The sequence below is a fragment of the Cebus imitator genome, unplaced genomic scaffold (assembly GCF_001604975.1).
Source record: "Cebus imitator isolate Cc_AM_T3 unplaced genomic scaffold, Cebus_imitator-1.0 Scaffold446, whole genome shotgun sequence".
Taxonomy (NCBI): domain Eukaryota; kingdom Metazoa; phylum Chordata; class Mammalia; order Primates; family Cebidae; genus Cebus; species Cebus imitator.
Genome location: NW_016107761.1, coordinates 550,711 through 570,705, shown reverse-complemented (window position 1 = coordinate 570,705; position 19,995 = coordinate 550,711). Strand labels below are relative to the sequence as shown.

General features: G+C 52.7%; 2 protein-coding genes across 7 annotated transcripts in view; one reads left to right on the top strand and one right to left on the bottom strand.

Moving 5' to 3' along the window:
• The window catches only part of CLCN1 (chloride voltage-gated channel 1), a 37,807-nt gene extending 29,317 nt beyond the window's left edge, over positions 1 to 8,490 (top strand). Inside the window, exons 17-23 of the mRNA XM_017511301.2 lie at positions 756 to 997; positions 1,368 to 1,479; positions 1,809 to 1,888; positions 2,132 to 2,170; positions 5,551 to 5,655; positions 5,746 to 5,832; positions 6,755 to 8,490. Of these exons, the coding sequence (XP_017366790.1) occupies positions 756 to 997; positions 1,368 to 1,479; positions 1,809 to 1,888; positions 2,132 to 2,170; positions 5,551 to 5,655; positions 5,746 to 5,832; positions 6,755 to 7,126 (1,037 nt within the window). The 3' untranslated portion in view covers positions 7,127 to 8,490. The remainder of the gene's footprint in view (positions 1 to 755; positions 998 to 1,367; positions 1,480 to 1,808; positions 1,889 to 2,131; positions 2,171 to 5,550; positions 5,656 to 5,745; positions 5,833 to 6,754) is intronic.
• On the bottom strand, positions 8,486 to 17,954 carry FAM131B (family with sequence similarity 131 member B). Of its 6 annotated transcripts, none has more exons than XM_017511298.2 (7): positions 17,771 to 17,954; positions 15,198 to 15,307; positions 14,887 to 14,922; positions 14,466 to 14,559; positions 13,967 to 14,164; positions 12,363 to 12,506; positions 8,486 to 12,097 (listed from the first exon to the last, which is right to left on the bottom strand). In XM_017511298.2, the coding sequence occupies exons 1-7, from the start codon at positions 17,796 to 17,798 to the stop codon at positions 11,625 to 11,627; spliced, it is 1,083 nt and encodes a 360-aa protein (XP_017366787.1). In that variant the 5' UTR covers positions 17,799 to 17,954; the 3' UTR covers positions 8,486 to 11,624. The 6 variants fall into 6 exon arrangements, with proteins under 6 accessions (XP_017366787.1, XP_017366789.1, XP_037588295.1 ...); XM_017511300.2 differs by having other exon boundaries at positions 14,466 to 14,658; positions 17,771 to 17,903; XM_037732367.1 differs by lacking the exon at positions 17,771 to 17,954 and adding an exon at positions 17,199 to 17,255 and having other exon boundaries at positions 14,466 to 14,658.
• Positions 17,955 to 19,995: the final 2,041 nt, after the last annotated feature.

Genomic DNA, 19,995 nt, shown 5'->3' with positions numbered 1-19,995 from the left:
TTTTGAGACAGAGTTTTGCTCTTGTTGCCCAGGCTGGAGTGCAATGGTACAATCTCAGCTCACTGCACTGCCCCCTGGATTCAAGCGATTCTCTTGCCTCAGCCTCTTGAGTAGTTGGGATTACAGGCACCTGCCACCACCCCCAGCTAATTTTGTATTTTTAGTAGAGATGGGGTTTCACCATGTGGGGTTTCACCAGCCCAAGGCTGGTCTCGAACTCCTGACCTCAGGTGATCCACCCGCCTAGGCCTCCCAAAATGCTGGGATTACAGGCGTGCGTCACTGCACCTGGCTCAGGTTTTTTAAGTGATAAAATGTCAGATACAAAAGGGAGAGTTGCCTTGTTTCCCTTCTTCCAGGTAGAGATATAATGTTTGTATTGCTTACAGACTTCTAACAAAGCGTCTTCACATCTCAGCTTATTTGAATGGCTTCTCCTGTTTCTTTTTATTTGGACAGCATTGATTAGCCTACTTAATTATCAGCTCACCTATCCGAAGTCTATATGAGACCTCACCAAAATAAGCGCAAATTAGCCCAATTAGTGCTCTACCAATTGGCCCTGTACCTGCTACATGGATGAAATAAAAGGGATTGAGCGAGGTTAGTCTTGGAGGATTCTTACTGAGTTTGCAGGAAGCTGAGAAAGATGTGGGGGAGTGGTAGGGGGCGCTTCTCTTGTTCTTGGGGTGCGGAGCGCGGTGGTGCAGGAGGGCTTGGAGGGGGCACTCAGGCAGGGCGTGGACTTCCCCCAGATTCCATGATCCTGCTGGGCTCGGTGGAGCGGTCGGAACTGCAGGCCCTCCTGCAGCGCCACCTGTGTCCTGAGCGCAGGCTGCGCGCGGCCCAGGAGATGGCGCGGAAGTTGTCCGAGCTGCCTTACGACGGGAAGGCGCGGCTGACTGGGGAAGGGCTCCCCGGCGCGCCTCCAGGCCGGCCCGAGTCGTTCGCCTTTGTGGATGAGGATGAAGACGAAGACTTCTCTGGGAAGAGCGAGGTGACCGTGCCGGGAAGGGCCAGGGAGCAGGACAGATGAGGAGCAAAGGGAAAGGTGTCAGCTGGGCTGGGCTGGGACAGGCATAGTTTCACTGAAAGTAGTGGAAAGAGGGAGGGGAGAGGCTGTTAACTGAGAAAGCCAGAAATTCCGGATCAGGTTCCAAAGAGACCAGTGTCCCTGGATCCAGGGACTAAAGAAGATAAGGTTACAGATGATGGTATCCTCCACAATTCAAAGGGATATAGGAATTTATTAACTGGGGGGAAGGATAGAGTTTGCTTTCCCAGAACATCCACCGACTGGTGAAGACAGTGAAGCCCCAGGCAGTCTCTGTTCCCAACAGGCTGAGACTCCTTACTCTTCGTTACAGCTGCCTCCTTCCTCTGCTCCCCACTCCTCTCCTACTGTCCCCCTGTCCCCAGAAGAGCCCAATGGGCCTCTGCCTGGCCACAAACAGCAGCCGGAAGCACCAGAGCCTGCAGGTGACACTCTTCCCTCATGCACTCCAACTCAGCCTGTGGGTTCTTTCTGGTCACTTGGACCTGATCTTGACCTGCATGCAACTCCTATGGGAGGTGGGGGGTGATGCTGGGGGATTGAGGGAGGGAGGGGTTCTGATTCATCAATTTTCCTGGTTACTGTCCCAGGGAGTGGGAGCAGAGGGTGATTTAGGAGGGTAGAAGAGAGGGTAAAGTACCTGGGAAGTGCACCTCTTTGGAGGGAAAATGTCAGGCACCTTGTGGTGGGGGGGGGGAGCTGGCCATTTCCTGTTGCTTTGTGCCCATTTCCATCCACTCACCACTCCTCTCAGGTCAAAGACCCTCCATCTTTCAGTCCCTGCTTCGCTGCTTCCTGGGCAGAGCTCACCCCACAAAGAAGAAAGCAACCCAGGTGAGAGGAGATGTGTTTGATGATACAGGAGAAAGGGAGGCTGCCCTTGAAGAGTGAGAAACCCATGGTTCTTAGGAAGGCAGAGACCCCACCAAAGAGGAGAAATTTGCTCATATGGAAGGGTTGATAGAAGGGAGGCATCATTGGTCCTGGCCAGGGAGCGATAGCTATTGTTTCATTGGGACCCATAGCTACCGTGAGAAGAAAAGGGAAATAACTTGGACCTATGTCTTTCTTCTCTAGGATTCCACAGATTTAGTCGATTACATGTCACCTGAAGAGGTGAGTAAGGGAAACTGAAACCTGGGGTGGATTGTTCTGCCAAATGAAGATATTGTGATTTTGTTTCTACCTTCTTTATTGTGTTGTCATGAAATAGAATGGGAAGTATTTTGAGAGGATAAAAATAAGGATGATTATGGAGACGGTAATGAGTGTGTGACGGGAATGGAGGTGTTCTCAGAGGGATACAGTCATTTCAGAAGAGGAAAGCATTGAGCCTCCATGAGCAAATGGGGCCATGATGCTAAGATGAGCCCCAGACGTTTTAGAGATTATGGACTTTCTGGATCAGGCAAAGCTTTAATGGAGGTATAATGGCACCAGGAGGCTGGCACTAAAACAGCAAGATGGAAGAAAAACATCAAAACTAAAATGGGAAGCTGGGTTCAGTGGCTCACGCCTGTAATCCCAGCACTTTGGGAGGCTGAGGCAGGCAGATCACCTGAAATCAGGAGTTGAAGACCATCGTTGCCAACCCCATTTCTACTAAAAATACAAAAAATTAGCTGGGCATGGTGGCGGGTGCCTGTAATCTCAGCTACTTGGGAGGCTGAGGCATGAAAATTGCTTGAATCCAGGAAGCAGAGGTTGCAGTGAGCCAAGATCATATCACTGCACTCCAGCGTGGGTGACAGAGCCAGATTCTGCCTCAAAAAAAAATAAAACCAAAATGGGGAAATCTGCTCCTGGTGGAGGTTACTGTGCTGGATTGATCAGGGCCGTGAGACAGTGAACAACTGGAAAATGCTAGGCATTGCTACTGGGAAGAACTGAAAAAGGAAGAAAATAATGACCATGGGGGCAAACAAATGCCTATTTTCCTAAAAGAGGTAGTTATCAAATCTCCAAGAGAGAAAAATCCAGCATTCTGAATGCGCTTTGTTGTAAGGAGGGAACAGAATGTGGAATAGTGATTGAAAGCAGGCAGCTGAACAGTCCAGATCAGAACATGCCGAGGGGTTATGGAGGAACAACAAAGAAAATCCATTGGCAACTATTCCATATGGTAAAAGAATGCACAGTTTGCTGCAAAGGCTGGAAACATAAAGCTTGTAAAGTATGAAGCTGACAAAAAAAAAAAAAAAACTCAACTAGCTGACAAAAAAAAAAAAAAAAAACCAGCAGATATTATTTTTAAATAAACATCTTATTAGATATCCAGAATAAATATGTGCTGACAATGAAAAGCATTACCGGGTTGGAGGAGGGTGTTGTGAGTGACAAGAGAGAAAGGAAACCTTCCCCACCTTTCAAAACACACACGCTTCTGATAAATGACTTGTGGAAAAGTCAAATAGCTGATCACAGAGGAAAAAGAAATACTATTCCTTCTGCCCACAAGCAGGAATCAGAAAGGCCAAAATTGCAATTAAGGAGTATTTTGTTAGATTGCTAAAATCAATAATAATAAGTTTTCCTGCTTTTTTTTCAATGAACCAGAGAGAAAACCAGCTAGTAGATCAGTGTGGTTATTTAATGACCACTGGAAATAAAGTGCAGTGAGGAATAAAAAGAAGGTAGACCATCATTTCTAGCTTATGTCTTTTTCAAGGAAGACTTTAAGGAGCTACCAACTCCCATGTGATTCATTGAGACATTTTAGAGGGATAAGATACAATAGTAGTCAAAATGCAGGATATTTTGAACACAATTTTCAGACCGGATGACACCCTTGACAATATCAAGATGTTGATATTGACCTAAAAACAGTATGGGTACAGTATGGGAATATTGAAAGATTAAATTATATGTTGCCAGAAGTTCCCGCTAGGATTTCTTTAATTCTGCATACTCTGGAGTACACACAGAGCTCTGTTTCTAACTGGGACTGAGCTTATTCAAGTATTGGAACACATCAGCCTCAACAGCAATGTCCTGTATCCTTTAGGCAAAAAACTGGTGGAGCTAGGCTTCTAATCTTGACTACTGTTTGTATTCCAGGGACACAAACAACTGTCTGTACAATCCTGGGCAAATGACTTAAACACTCTGTACCTCTGTTTTCTCATCTACAAAATGAAGATAATGATAGCGTTATTGGAGAAGATTAAGCTAAAACATTTAAGGCAATTAGAAAAATGCTTGGCAAAGAGGATATACTTGATAATCGTTCACTGAAAATATTGCCTCATTGTTAAGGAAAGGCAAAAACGGAACATAAGGCCACAGATGACCGTAGAAAGGACCAAGAGGGCAGGATGGACCAAACTATGGTTGGCAAGGTCTGGCCCCCATACTGTACCTAAATCTTCTCTACAACACACCTGCTAAGTGGTCGTCCATCCTATGCTATGTAACCCTGTGTAATCCGTTACTGAGGAATATGAAAGTAGAGAGGAGGCATGATTGTAATCCAGAAATACCAGGACAGGACAGGTGGAGTGAGCATCGCTATGGACCACACGCTAGATCCTAAATCTATATAATGGCGTTTGGTGACATTCCCTGAAGTTTGAGAGGTGTAGATTTGGACAAATAGGAAAATAGAGTTCTAGGTCATTCAGATGGTACTGACTGAAGAGATTTTAGAAAATTTTAGAAACACGTGTGAGAGCCAGAGATGTAATGGATTATTGGGACTATTGGGAATTTTGGTGTGCGTATCTAAAGTGAAGAGGATGGCTGGCCTTTGTGCCTTTTGTCATAGGCAAAAACAAAAACTGGCTTTGCTCAAGTCAACTAAGTGCCAAGAGGTCCAGCATAGCTCTTCAATTTCAACAAGTACTCCCATGATTCCCTGCATGAGAGGTGATGTGCTAGTTTCTTGACAATGTACAGCAGTGGATACCACATAACACTCAAGAAGTTCCCACCTATTAGTAAGACAAATGCCAGCACAGCAGGGAGCAAGGCCAATGTCATTTCTGAGAAGGAGAGACCAGCAAGTACTATGGGAATTTTAAAAGGGAGAAACACATCTGAATGGGAGAGTCAGGGGACAGGGTAGGGCAGGTAAAGGAACTCCAGATGGTCAGAACATAAAGACAAAGGGGGGGAAGGCATATTTGAAGAGCAGAAAGCAGTCTGGTTTGATTGAAGCTCCACATCTTCTAGGAGTAGTGGAAAATAGATGGGAAAGAGGTTGGAAATCACAAATGTTTGGGACACCAGGGGATGGGAGAGTTGGGGCCTAGAAGACGGGGGGGATATTCTGGGTACCTGGGGGTTTAGGGTGGGCTGGGGGCCTGATGAGGAAGGACGGAGAGGCTCTGTCACCTGGGAAGAAGGAGGAAGGCCTCTGATCTGGGGGATCTGTGATCAGTCCTTGCATGTTTTCAGATTCTGGGCAGGGGCTAGGAGGGCCATTTGGGGTCAGAATCAGCTATCTGGTGTGACAGGAGGCACTGTGATTTTGGTGACCTTCCTCCTCTGGCTGACAGATTGAGGCCTGGGAGCAGGAGCAGCTGAGCCAGCCTGTCTGCTTTGATTCCTGCTGTATTGACCAGTCTCCCTTCCAGCTGGTGGAGCAGACAACCCTGCACAAGGCAAGTCCTTTGCTGACTGCTCAGGGCTGCAGGGAGGGCAGGGAGCTGTGGGGCAAGGAACATGCACTGACCTGTGCTCTTCGCACTCAGACTCATACCCTGTTCTCACTCCTCGGCCTCCACCTCGCTTACGTGACCAGCATGGGGAAGCTAAGGGGCGTCCTGGCCCTGGAGGAGGTAATCACGATGTGTCCCATTTGAGCAGCAGGGGGGAGGCTGGGCACAGGATAAGGGGATGCAGAAGGGATAAAGGGATATTAGCATCTCAAAAGTCCGCTCAGATTCCCCTATTTCTTTTTTTTCTTTCTTTCTTTTTTTTTTTTTTCCACTCTTGTCACACAGGCTGGAGTGCAGTTGTGTGATCTCAGCTCACTGCAATCTCTGCCTCCCAGGTTCAAGCGATTCTCCTGCCTCAGCCTCCCGAGTAGTTGGGATTACAGGCATGTGCTACCACGCACGGCTAATTTTTTCTATTTTTAGTAGAGATGGGATATCGCCATGCTGGGCAGGCTGGTCTTGAACTCCTGACTTCAGGTGATCCACCTGCCTCGGCCTCCCAAAGTGCTGGGATTACAGGCATGAGCCACTGTGCCGATTCCCCTCTCTATTTCTTATGCAGAGATTGCAGGGGGTAGAAGGAGCAGCCAGCTGAGGTAGAGGAGACTACAAAGCCTGTTATGGCTACAGCCCTGAAGGGAATGGAATTCTCCACCCCAGATGGGGCTCATGTGATCTTCCGCAGATAGTGCGAGTTTGAGATGGGGGTTCCAGGCATGAGTCACAGTTTCTCAGGGATGAGCTTTGGGGAAAGCTGTGGAAACAGGGCAGTGGGGGGATGTGGCTGCAGGTGGTCACTAGGAAGGAAGAGGTCACCCAAGGGTCTGAGTTGGCAGGTGGATCTGTCATGCCCCTTTTCTTGTCCTTTTTCTCACTTCTTTCTCTGATTGTTCCTTGTTGTCTCTGTCTCCCCCTTTTGCCACTCTGTTATCTTTTCTGTTCTTTTTTCCTTTCATTGTATCTGTTTTTTTCTGTCTCTTACTGCCCACCTTTTTTCATTTTCCAACTTTTTACCTTCTTTTCCTTTCCCACTGCTCCTCAGCTACAGAAGGCCATTGAGGGGCACACCAAGTCTGGGGTACAGCTCCGCCCTCCCCTTGCCAGCTTCCGGAACACAACTACAACTCGAAAGAGTCCCGGGGGACCCTCACCTTCTGCAGAGAACTGGAACCTGACTGAGAACGGGCCTGGGGACACTGGAGCAGGGGATGTGACTGCTGCTTCCCCAGAGACCCCTGTGCCATCTCCCTCCCCAGAGCCCCCTCTCTCCCTGGCCCCAAGCAAGGCAGAGGGTGAGCTGGAGGAGCTGGAGCTGGTGGAGAGTCCAGGGCTGGAAGAGGAACTAGCCGACATCTTACAAGGCCCCAGCCTGCGATCCACAGATGAGGAGGATGAGGATGAACTGATCCTTTGATCCCCTCCCATGACCCCCTTATAAAGACTGTCGAGAGGCCCAGCCTGAGGGTGGACTTATGTGGGACAGGGTACATCCTGAATTTGGAAAGGTCATGCCCATGTCGTGGCCTCTTCCAGGAATTTTTTTAATGTGATAGTGTTAGTCTTAAAGGAGGAATCAGCATTTAGGCAGGGAAGAGCCTTGGTCAATTTTTTCGACTGTTCTCCCCATTCCCAGCCTGGCAGGTGGCCCCAACCTTAGCGAAGGGCCCCTGATATTCCATGGGGCTTCCTGAGTGTTCCTGGTGTGCAGGTAGGGAATACCCTGCCTCCCCTCCCCCAACAATTCCCCAGTGCTCTTGTCCCAGCACCTTGCTACCTGTGCTTCAGGGTCTCCAAGAGGTAGGGTAAGGGGAGGCCCAGAATGACTGTGGCCCTGCAAGTGCCATACTGGAGGAGGGGATGGGACCATCCAGTGGCCTCAGCCACTGACTACCCCAGAACGTGCCTCCAGGCCAGCCACAGCCGCCTCTCTTAGAGCCCTGCGCTGGCCCACATCCGCTGCTGCTCCTGCAATCTGCCTCTGACCCCTCCCTGGCTCCCATTGCCTGTCTCCAGGCCAGGCCGTTACTAGGGCAATGAAAGGCCACCCACATTCCCCCTCCGTTGTCCCCTGCTTCAAGCAGTGAGATGCAGAGAAAAAGACTATCAGGGGCAGCAGGCTGGAAGAAAAGGTCGCTGACGGCTCTGTGCAAAAGAAGCAGGTGCCCTGTTGCCCAACAGTCCCGCCCCCAGGGTATCTGCTGACTCCCTCTGGCAGAAAACCCTTCTATTCCACAGCACAGCTTCCTCGCCTGCCAGTGTCCAGGTTACTCCCTAGGAAATGCATCCTCCCTCTCTCCACTGTAGTTACTGACTCTCCTGCCAAAGGTCAGCTCTGCCCTGGAGCTGCTCTAGCCAGGGCCTTTCCTGCCAAGAATCAGGGCTCAGAGCAGCTAGGTCACTGGGTCACTCAGACACCAGCCCCCTCTTAGACTAGTTCTTCAGATGCCTGTCCTAGGGTTGGAGAGTTAGGAGTTGAGTGACAAGATGGCAGGGCTCTGGAGTGCTGCCCACACTTGGGACAGTTACATCTTCACCCTCCCCAGATCAGCAGCAGGAAGCCTGGCTATGTGCTCCATCAGCATGCTTTCTCTAGAAAGGGAGGCCAGGTGCTGTGAGCATCCCCAAACCCTTGCTCCATACCCAAGGCTTTTCTCCCCCACCCTGCCAACCCGTCTGCCTTAATTCTGCCATTATGTCCCCTCTCTGACATTCTCCTCCTTTTCCTCCCCTCTTCCCAGTCTCCTCCATCCCCCAAATAAGACACTCATAGTCAGAGGATGCCACCATGTTCTGTTTAGTGTCATTGAACACAGCCTGTAGCCTTCTCCAGCATCACATCCCTCCCACTTCCCCAGGCCAAGAGAGACACTGAAGCCTAGGGGGGAGGAACTGGCAGTGGGCATTGAGCCCATGCCCTTTTGTACATAATCTATAATATTTATATATATTGATATAGAATTCTCTCTGTAATATATGTCATAGAATCTCTCTTGGGCCTGGGGTGGGAATGTCACATTAAGAAAACATGCTAAGACTGGCCATAAAAATGGGTATTTCCCAGACCTGGAAGATGGTGTGTGGGATGTAAAGGTGAGGTTGAGAAGATAGTGAGCTCATTCCCCAAGATCCCCTCTTCAACACAGGGACAAGAAGGAAGGTGTGTGGGGGTGGAGAGGACAATGGAGGGGGAGGAGTGGAAGATATGGATTTTCATTTAATAAAGTCAATTGTAAACGAAAGTACACCCCCCCTCCCAAAAAAAGAAAATCATTTAGCAAGAGCATTTTCATTCACAAGAATATAAAAACAGCCCTGTTCCGGGACTGCTGTAAAACGTGCTGCACAGCCCTAACCCCAAAGGAAAAGCAACCCTTTCCCACCCCACAACAGCCTCTTCCTGCACATGCTTCCCCACCCCGAAATAGGCGATAAGCAACCCCCATGCACCCTGCCCCCAGCACCAGAAGAGTCCTAAGATGGTCCCAGGTCAGCTCCTCAGTCTCCTCCCTCTTCAGAGCGGGTGGGAGCTCCTTGCAGAAGGCAGACCCCCACCTGACTTCCAGTCTGCAGCGATATGCCAGCACCCTGGGGACACCAAGCCCCTGCTCATGTATCCTTCAGACCTTTAGTCATCTTTTGTCAGGGACCATTTGGCTTCCTTGGGAAAGGGAAGGAGGAAAGAAAGCTGCTGTGGTCTACCTTTCCTAACTCCCCCGGGCCTGAGCAAGAAGGAACTGTAATGAATGAACGCATTCACTGGGTGAGATGTCCACTGTGGTCTGGAGGGATAATATGGGCACTGGGAGAATGAGACGAGAGGAAGAGGTGATGTGGGAATAGCGAGGATTGCAGAAGGTGGGGAACCAGGGACCCCGTGGAAGGAAGGTTGAACATGCAAAACCCCAGAGCCTGCAGCAGGAGACTGGTAAAGAACAGCTTCCAGGGCCGGCATGCTAGACCACCTCTCGGAGCTCCTAGAAATGAGATCCTGGGACACGGAGTCAGCATACATTCGCAAGCACAAGAGGTCTCTTCCCCTGTGCAGGCAGTATTCAGTTAGGTGACTGCATCTGCTTTGGCTCACCTTGCCTACGCCCATGTTTCCTCCAAAAACCAACCTCAGGATAACAATTCTCCCCTTCCCAGGGAAGACCTGGGACCTCCTGCCCTGCTTGCATCCCAGGAGAGTGTGTAAGAGAGTATGAACTTCATGGCAGGACAGGATCATAGATGGATGGAAACACCCCAACTCTCAACCTCCTTATTTCAAAATAATAAGTTCTGGGGCCTGGGGGTGAGGGCGAAGTTTGTGCCCAGGGCTGGGAGGGGACACCAGTGCTCCCTTCCAGCAGAGGATGCAAGTAGTGGGACCCCCAACAGAGGTGGTGGGCCACAAGGCCCGGGAGCTGGAGCCTAGAAGGGCATGAGGAAAGAAGGAAGTAGGGCAGTGAACCTCTTAGGCCTCTCTCCTACCCAAACTCTGCCTGTGCCAAGGGCTGGGGAGGGGCCACCCTGGCAGTGGCAGGGCCAAGTGCTCTCCAGCCCCACAGCGCTGCTGCTTCGCTCTGCCCGTCCTCTGCCTGTGCTCTTACAGAAGTCCTGGGGCACACAGGCTGCTCAGTGCCCACCAGCATGGACGCCAAGTGTGGGAGGGAAGCTTGTGTCTCACCATATACCATCCTGGAAGGAAGAATCAGCTTTTTCCTCTTCCTCCGGTAGGAGGCCGGGGGAGGCAGGAAGGACAGCTGTGAGGCTGTTTGGGAGTCCTGGGAGGAGCTGAAGAAGGGGCAGAAAGTGCCGAGTGCCCACCCTCGCCCTCAGCCACAACCCCGCCTGGCCAGGAGAGTGACAGCACCGGACTCCTCCCTCCACCCCACTCAACCCTGAGTGCCCAAGAAGTTATAAAAATGTAGAAAAGGCAAAGAGAAAAGTGTAAACAGCTCCAGAGGATAGGGGTGGGTAGGGGAGACAGCCTTCATGCTCTCCCCGCTGTTGGGGACACCTGCATCCTGCGTCGGTGTATCCAAGACGGATGTCCCCCCACCCTCCTCAGGGCCGGGCTCCCGGAGCAGGGATGGAAGAAGGCTGAAAGGGAAGCAAGAGCTGGAGCAGCCAGCCCGGGCTGGGTCTTTTCCCAGATCCTTGGGATCCTCCTTTCAGCCATGGGATATTCAAGATCCCAGAGCAAGTGGCTGTGTTTGTTCTTGGTCTCCTCAGTGACTCACTTGTCTCCAGGCAGGCCTCGAAGGAAAGAATCACGTCTGTGCCCCCTGTAAATCTCAGCTGCCGCATCCACCTCCTCCTTGACTCCAGATCTCAGAAGCCCAATGACCCGCTGAGGCAGCCTCTCCACCCTCCAAGTGGACGTGCCCTTCAGGCAGCCTCCCCTGAGCCTGTTCAGCCATGTCCAACAGCCCCTGAGGTCTGTTCTCTCAGTAGGGATGAGCTATGGCCACAGCCAGAGAAAACGGAGTCGGGAAAAGCAAGAGTGAAATGGAGAAAGGAGGCATTCAGACAGCACAGTCACGGCTCCTGGAAGACGAAATCAGGGAGTGAAGAACTGAGGTCCAGTCTTGAGCACAGCTGCGCTGCCCCCGACCTCAGGGTGCACATACTGGGGGCTTTGTCGGCACAGACCCAGAAGCCCACAGCCCAGGTCCTTCTCCACAGCCACACCAAGCTCACGGCCATCTAGTCGCCCGGGTCTCAGTTCCCAGACGTGCAGGTTTCTAGAGCGTAAGCCTGGATAAAATCCCATCCTGGTCCTCCATTTCCGGGAGAGGACTGGAAGCTCCTGGGTTCCCCGCTGTGGTCTGCCCAGTTTCAGCTGTACTGCTGGGGGGAGGGAGTGTGTGGGTCGCAGCCATGGCCCTCAGGTGGGAGTGGAAGGCAGGGCATCGCGGGGGAGGAAGCTAGTTGTTGGCCTCGCCTTCCTCCTCGTCAAAGGACTGCACGCCTGAGGATGTGACGTCAGACACCTTTCGGCTGAGCGCGGTAGACATCTCAGGGTCTTCTCGTGGGGAGAGTGACTCCAGGTCCCGGCATCCCGCATCCTCTTCCTCCTCAGCGGCCAACGGCCTCTTCTCCTCCTCAGCAGGGCCCCTGGCCAGGTCCACTGCACCCACCCCTGGAGCCCAGTCAGTGTCTCCCCCCAGCAAAGGTGGAGGCTCCGGAGCAGAGTAGCCCAAAGCCGGTTGGGAAGGTCCCATTTCATGCAAGCTGGGCTGTGAGTCATCAAATGCGGGCCCAAGATAGGATCCTGTGGCGGGAGAGGCAATGAGGGACTGGTCGCTGGCTTCCCAGGCATCTGATGACCCCAGACAGTACATGCCCTGGGACACATAGGAGTGAGGCCATCCATCCATGGGGGCTTGAGCCAGGGCATCTGTAAAAAGAATTGTGGAGGTTGGTGGAGCCACAGAATGTCAACGGCAGGAACGACAACACAGACAGCACAAGAGACTGCTAGGAGACGGCACAGAGAACCCGGAGTCAGACAGTCAGACACGGAGGGCGCAGGGAGTAGGGAGGACAATGGGAAAGCCGAGATGAACACGGAAGTCTTAAAAGAACGGAGGTGAATGGGGGCAGCCTAGACAGGCGGGGAGGCCTCGTAGGCCCCAGAGGTTGGATTCTGGAACATCTCTCACCCTGACTCTCCATCAATTCCTGGTAGTTGTCACCATAGTTGCAGCCCAGTGGCTCCTGGGTGGAGTTCACACTCATGTCCTCACCATCCATGGAAGACCAGGCCATGAGTGTGGCCTCAGAGATAGCAAACTGCTCCATGACGCCTGCGGGAAGAAATGCAGCGACCACAAAATACCTCAGGGAATCCTTAGACACATGCGTGGGGTAGGGAGGTATCTTAGTGCAGCACTGTCCTGGAATTCCTGAATTTCCCACCGTGATATAAAACTGAAAGTTCAACATAATGCAAGCCACTTATATCATTTTAAATTTTCCTGTAGCCATGTTTAAAATGAAATAGAAACAGGTTAAATCAACTTAAATAATGTATCTTAATTTGATACATAAAAAAGATTTTCATCTCAACCTATAATCAAAACTTATTAATGAGATATTTTACATTCCATTATTTATATGAAGACTTTGAGATCCAGCTGATATCTTACACTTATAAGCACATCTCTATTTAGAAGAGCCACATATCAAGTTCTCAGTAACCACATGAGGCCAGTGGCTAACTTATGGACAGCACAGCCCTTGTATATGTCCCCAAAGAAGGCAGTATTATGGGGAACTTCCTAAAACATCAGATTTAGGATTCCTAGGGGAAAGAGTTTGGGGTCTTCTGGTGAGATATCCTAAGAGATTCAAATTTGGGGTTTCCAGAAATTTATCTTTGGAGGTTTTTAGGAATTGCAATCTAGAGAGTAGATTTCAAGATCAACAGAGAACCCTCAAGAGATCATCGTGGGCTTGTGGGTCCACCATAGTATAAAACTGAAAGTTCAAGGGATTGGAAGGAAAAGGGGATGGGTAGACTTGGGGATATTCTAGTTAAATCCATGAGTGAGTTGAAGCTCCCCCCAACCCTACTTGTTTGTCACCCTCCCCACTGATATCTCTCCTCTCGCCCATACCGCCAACACGACAATACTTCCTTTCTCTTCCAGACCTATCTTTTTCTAGGCATCTTATTTAGACCTGCACCGGGGCTTGGCCACTCTTGTAAGCACACCGCATGCCTGTCATCAGACCTACACTACTTTCCTGGAACTAAACCTCTCCTGTAGGCCTCCCGTCTCCTCACCTAGTTCCCTTAATCTTCTAGTGGTTGTCACAAGTAATGAGTCCAGTAAGTGAATTCATGACTCCAAATGCTAGGAGGCAAAGGCTAAAAGACATCCCCAAGGCCTTTCTTTCTTTTACTTCTGGAAACATGAGTGGAAGCAGAGCCTTTCAAAGACCAAGGCCTGCCCATTGTTTTCCCACACTGAGGGAGTTCAGGGTTTGGATAGTCCCGTGTTGAGGAGAGAAGGCATCTGGGACAGGTGGACCCACAAGTCCCATCTAATTCCCCTCATTTTCTGAGATGATCATACAAAATATGTTTGAGGGCACTTATTTGAATTAGCAAATCAAAATATTTAAAATAAGAGCTGTTTGGGAAATGTACATCTCTGGTCAAAATATGGATGGGGCTATTCCTGCCACAGGGGGTCATGTTGGAGGGTCAGTCCGTGGCCATCCTGAAAGTGTTTCTCTTGAGGCTTCGGGGTACACGTACCTGCTAGAAAACGTGCCTCCTTCTCGCCATCACTGAGGTCGGAGTAGGCATCTGTATCCCTGCGCACGGCCTCATGGCTGTGTTGTGGCTGAACAGCTGGCGTCTTCCCCCAGCCCTGCCACTCAATCATGTGGGCCACCCGGCCTTGCCCCATGGCTGTGGGCTTTGTCACATGGTCCTTCATGCTCCGTGAGATCCCTAAGGGGCCAGACATTTCCCACATCCTCCAGAATGTCACACAATACCCATAACCAGACCCTCCCTGTTACTCCCACCTCAGCCCCATGATACTCCATCCCACTGGGGCAGGTTCCCCTAAGGACTCCATAGATGGGATGGTGGGGGGCATAGCCTGGAGGGTGGGAGGCTTGACAGAAGGGTGCATAAGTTAGGGTGTGGGGATGAGGGTCTTCATCAACTCCAAAGGAGCAGAGAGGCTGAACCAAGGAGTCTGTCAGCATTATTTTGTCTGAAGGCATTCCTGCATCGCGAGTCTCACCTGAGAATGATGACTTGGCCAGGGCCCCAATGCCATAGGCGTTAGAGTTTCTCTTAAGCTTCGGAAGAATGGAAGTGGTGTCCTCCATGGAGAGCTGGGATGGGAACGTGGGAGGAAGGGCAGAGGAATAAGAAGGTACGGGTGTGCTTTATACATGGAGGAGGTTCATGGTTTCCAGGAAAAAACATTCGAGCTAGGGCAGATGATAAGGAAAGCTGCTATACCCGAGAGTCCCAAGGAAGGATAGGCCCCCGGTGCCCCAGAAAGCTGGGGCACAGGTTGAGAATGTGAGGGCCCACAGCGCCTGCTACAGCCAGGGAGGCTAGAGCCAGGGAGCGCCGTGCTGTTTGGAAGGTATGAGGGAGAAGAGGGGGAGGAGAAGTTTGGGAGGATGGGGAAGTCTGGGGGCAGCTGCACTCACATTGATGCCGTCCCAGGAGAAATCAGTTCGAGTTTGCTGTGAGGAGAGAGGAAAGGGAATGGGCATCCCAGCCACTCCCAGCAATGCGAGGGACCCCCCTTCCTCACAGGGCCTTCTAGGAGTTCGGGATGTTGGGGGAGGGCTTTCCGAAGGTTGACATTGGTGACGGAGTTCTCTGTGTGGACTGCTTGGCATGTGTGGTTAGAAATGTTCTGTAGAAGTGTCAGTCTGAAGGAGTGTTTGGGTTGTTGCCTTGGAATTGAGGAAGTGCAGGCAGCTAGAGACGGGGTGGCTGAGTGCGGAGGTCTCACCTCAGTCGATGGCCTGTGGAGGCTGCTACCATGCAGTGAGCTGGTGCTGTCCATGTTGATTTGATCGACATCCTTCAGGCCCTTCCAATCCACTGCAATCACCTCATTCCCTGAGGGGGCCAGAAGGTTAGCTGCCCACCCTTATCTCCCAGTGCAGAGGAGGCGACAGCCTGGGGCCAGTCCTTCCCACCCCTCCCCTTCTCCCAGCTTCCCATTTCCTCTTATATCCCTCTGCTCTCCAAATTCTAGGGGAGACAAGTAATAATGCTGAGCCCAAATATTCAGTTTTAGCTCAACCAAGAATAGCGCACTCAGAAAAAGTGTTGTATGGCCTTATTTGTTGTTGTTTATGTGGACGAGTCAGAGGTTGGGAGGTTGGGTTTTCTCAGAAAACCAATTCTTATTTTGTCCTGAGGACTCTTGGAGGGTTTCTGTATGGGAACTATTTTTTTTTTCTCTATTACAACTCTACAGAATAAAGGCAGAACTGCCCTAGTGAGGAGCTTTTCTCTATGCCTAGGGTGGAAAGAATGTGTCTCCCCTCGTGGGCCCTTCCTAAGAGTTGGTGAGTCTGTCTGACAGCAAGAGGACTTCCGGGTAATGGAGGCAGGAGTTGGATAGCAAGGAGTTGGGTGTGTCCTCCCAGAAACTGAGCAGAGAAGCCAAGGGTTAGCTGGGGGCGTTTCACCTGACTGGGGAGACAAGTGATGGATAAAGTGGAGGGAAGGTGGGGAGCAGAAGGAGAAAAGTGAACTTTCTAAAATAGGAACTAGAATGGGAATTCGAGTTGGGGAGGAGACAGCAGATGGTGGGAAATGCAGACAGGGTCTGAGGGCTGAGTGGGAAACTGGAGGGCCCAGGGGAGGAGGGTCTTTGTTAGAACTAGGTCAGAGCTCCGATTGGAGGGAGACTCCCGGACGGAGGGCAGGATGGTGCTCCCGAAAGTCTTGGGGAAGAACTGTTTGGGTCTTTTTAAAGAGACTATTCACGCATCAGATGGCTGCCTGAACCATCTGACCACACAGACCCTTTATACTAACGAAGTTGTGCAGTTGTGAGTTTAGGGGTCGGCTCCATTCGTGGGAAGGGGAGCAATGAATGGGCTGGGTGGAGAAGGCGTTTACCGCATCAGCAGGGCTGGCGAAGTTAGGGGCCTGTGTGAACTGGCCAGGGGAGGGAGGACCCTCCAAAGTTTGGCCTGCTCTCCCCCGAGGCTCCGAGGCTCCGAGGTGGTGACTGGGCCGATGGGGGCTATGGATGGGGGAGAAGAGGAAAGACGGCCCTCGGGACACAGCGGGAATGGGGCAGGCAGAGAACAGCCTGCGGAGAAGGGAGACAGGGGAGGGCACAGTGGGGGAGAGGGGAGCGGGAGGTGGCCTTTGTGGGAGACGGAGAGCTGAGTCAGAGCTGTGGGGGGCAGCGGGGAGGGAGAGAGCCGGGGAGAAGAGGTGAAAGCAGAGGAGGAGGGGGTATCCATGGAAATAAACCGGGTCTCAGAGAAATCAGGCTTCCGGAGAGTGAGTTAGTTTGTAATAATAATACGAATTATTCCCTCAGCCTGAGGTCAACGGGAGGTGTAGGCGGGAGAAATTGGGAGTTGGAAAGGGGAGGAATGGGGGAGGGGGTGGGAAAGGGCAGGATGGATTCGCTGAGAGGCGAGAGTGGAGTGGGTGCCTGGGTGGGGGTCGGGGAGGTAGCCAGCCGGAGGCTGGAGGGAGAAGACGGATTAGTAGGCGCCTTTCTTCCCTCCCCGCGTCAAAGGTAAATAAAGAGCCGGCCCCGCCCCGCCGGCCCCCGCTGACAGGTGCAGGCGGGTCCCCGGCAGCCGTGGCGGGGCCGGCCCCACCCTCCCAGGCCGTGGGTTCCCGACCCTTCTCCGCGCCTCAAAGCCCCCGCCTCTTCCCTGCGTCCCCTGCCCCTTCCCTCTATCCGGCCCCGGCCCGCTCCCTCCGGGCGTGGAACCCGGGCTCATCCCGCCCCCGCCCCAGAGGGAAAACGCACGTGAACAAAGCGAATCGGAGGAGGCAGGAACGACAGAAAAAGGCAACGGAGAGGGAGAGAGATGGGGCAAAGCACCCGAGCCAGATGGAGGCGGCGGCGTGGGGTGGCGTGGGGGGCGTGCGAAAGAGACTTGGGGCTGGCGCGGGGGTCGGGGGTCCCTCGCAGGGGGCTGCTCCCGAGTGGGGAATGCGAGGAGGCGCTGGGGACGGCGGAGCAGAGGCGGAGGGCCTGGAGGGGCAGGGATGAGGGGACCGAGAGTCGGGCCGAGCGGCGGAGGAGAGGAGAGGAGAGGAGGACGATGGATGGAGAGGATGGAGAGGACCGCGCCTGCGGGAGGGCGGCGGGGAGAAGGAGCCGAGCGGAGCGGGAGGGCAGCCCCGGAGGCGCGAGAGGAGAGCGGCAGGAAGGAAGGACCGGAGGACCGCGGGCGGACGGAGGGAAAGTGCAGGAGCGAGCAGGGCTAGGCGGGTGCGGTGCGGGGCGCCGGGAGGCGCGAGGAGAGGAATGGGGGAGGGGGCCGGAGGGTGGCCTGGGGGGCCCAGCCCTGCCCCCTCCCGGCCGCAGTTACCCACCCACAGTCCGGGAGCCGATGCAGCCCATGGCTCCGGGGGCCGCCGGGCCGGGCCCTCACCGACTCGGGGCGCGCGCCGGGGGGAGCACCGGGAGCCGCGCCGCCGCCCCAGCCGTTCTGCAGCGCCGCGGCTGTCTCCGCTCGGCTCCGCTCCCCCCTCCCCTCTCCATCCCTCCCCACGGCAGCTCCGTCGCCGCCGCCGCCGCCGCCGCCGCCGCCTGGCTCCCCCGCCCCGGCTCGGCTCTCCGCGGCCGGGGAGGGGGCGGCCCGGGGATTGGCTGTGCCCCGCGCCTCCCCGCCCGCGCCTGGGCCGTGCCGCGGCGCCCCCTCGGGGATCTGCGGCCCGGGCCGCCGCGCCCCTCTGCCCGTCCGCGCCCAGCCTGGCTCCCGGGGCTCCTCGCCGAGTCCCTGCCGGGCTCTCGCCCGGAGAACCCCGGCTTGGGTTTCGGGAGCCGGAGCACGAACCCAGGGCCTACCCCGAGGTTCTAGTTGATGGATTTTGCGGGCCGGGGGTAGGGGATGCCCCGAGAAAAAGTGGAGTGGGGGGGTGAGAATAAAGCCCGGCAGAAGGACCTTGGCCACCAAATTCCGCAAATACTTGTTTTCTTCCTGGGGCCGCATCTGGGACACACACAGGAACGTGATTGGACACAGCTTTGGGCTTTGCGTTTCAAGTGCGCTGTTTTGTCCACCCAAACACCGAACGTGAAGTCTTTGCAAGTGAATCGTGTCGTCCACTTCTCTGTGCTCGCTGGACGTGCTGGTGTGTGTGGGGATGTGCAGATAGTCGACCTCCAGGCCTGGGTGGGGATGGGAGAGTACGACGAGGATAGTTCATTCGCAGTATACTAACAACAATGTCAGGACCTGAGGCTGGCCAGAAGACGTCGTCTTGAATCCAATGTAACGTTTCTGAGACGTGATCTTCTGCGCAAATGAAAGCTAGGAGGTCCCGGGGCAGCAAAAAGAGAAAGACTGGACTCTGGCCAGTGGGACAGGGCCGAGTAGATACACCAGGTCCCATGCGTAGGAGATTAAGGTCTAAGTTGCAAGAGTTATATAAGCACTATGGTTACATCGGGCAAGAAGTGGAGTCCAGAAGAGATGTGAGAGAAAGGGCAAGGAGACCCTTCTGTCTAAGCTGTACCCAGAAAGCCCAAAGTGAGAGAGAGCAGGCAGGCGGGCACTTGGAGACGCAAGTGCCCATCAGGGTCTTGCTGCACCGCCCCCACTTTTAAGTCCCTCCCAGGTTGCAGAGAGAGGGCAGTGGGCCAGGGGTTCTTGGTGTGGGCTTCTCACAGGGAAACTAAGTCTTATGGATGCAACTTTCTAACCTTTAGATTATGAATGTAGAGCTGCATCCCGTGGGATGGCAGATGAAGACGTGGGAGAAGACACTAGCAATGGAATTGCAGATTGGGGAGATGGGATTACGGTGAGAGAATGGATCTTTGGTTTGTGCATGAAGAAATAAACCAAATCTCCATCTATAAAACCGTGGTAAGGGAAGAGATACTAATCAGTTGCGGGTCTGCTTAGATTTTAATCATTTAGTGTAGTTTGTGGCAGGAATCTGATACCTTATTTCAACAGTAGAGAGAATTAGAAAGCATTTTCTTTTCTCATATTTACTATTGATGGTTATCTAAAAGAAGTATCAGATGGTTTCTGCCCTCATGGAATATACTTTCCAGTCGCAAAGGAAAGAAAACGAAGAGATGATAAAAAGAAAAAGAATAAAGAGCCTGAGCCTCCATTATTCTAGCGGTGCCTACACATCCCTTTTATTTGAGCAGAGAAAACACTGACACTGACAGGAGACTGGCGGGGTAAGGAGGCAATGGACCACGTGGCCATTATGCTCTTGCCTTCCCGCCTGAACCTGCTATTTCCTTATGGTGCTCTCTGAGCAATACATATACACATATATAAGACTACATACCTCTTACTGTGGTCCCAACTTGGATGCAAACCCCTCCCCTTGATCTCTTGAACACAACTATATAAGGCTGCATTCATCCAAATGATTTAACATGAGGGATTCCAGGTCTTGGAGACTCGGTCCCATCTCACATTCTGTCTTGAATGTATTTCCAGTCCCTCCCCCCACCCATAAAAAAAGTAGAATATTCTAGGTTTATTCCTGGCCAGCTTCCTTCCTGCTCCCTGCAGGGCTTCTTATACAAGGATCCTGCTGCTTCTCACTAGTGAGGGCAATTGTGTGTG

Coding starts and splice junctions, on each gene's coding strand:
- FAM131B (XM_017511298.2), bottom strand. CDS start 17,798: ATGGGCTGCATCGGCTCCCGGACTGTGG. Junction 15,308..17,770: donor CATCGGCTCCCGGACTGTGG/GTGGGTAACTGC, acceptor TGGCCCCCTCAG/GGAATGAGGTGATTGCAGTG. Junction 12,507..13,966: donor GGAGGCACGTTTTCTAGCAG/GTACGTGTACCC, acceptor TTCTTCCCGCAG/GCGTCATGGAGCAGTTTGCT.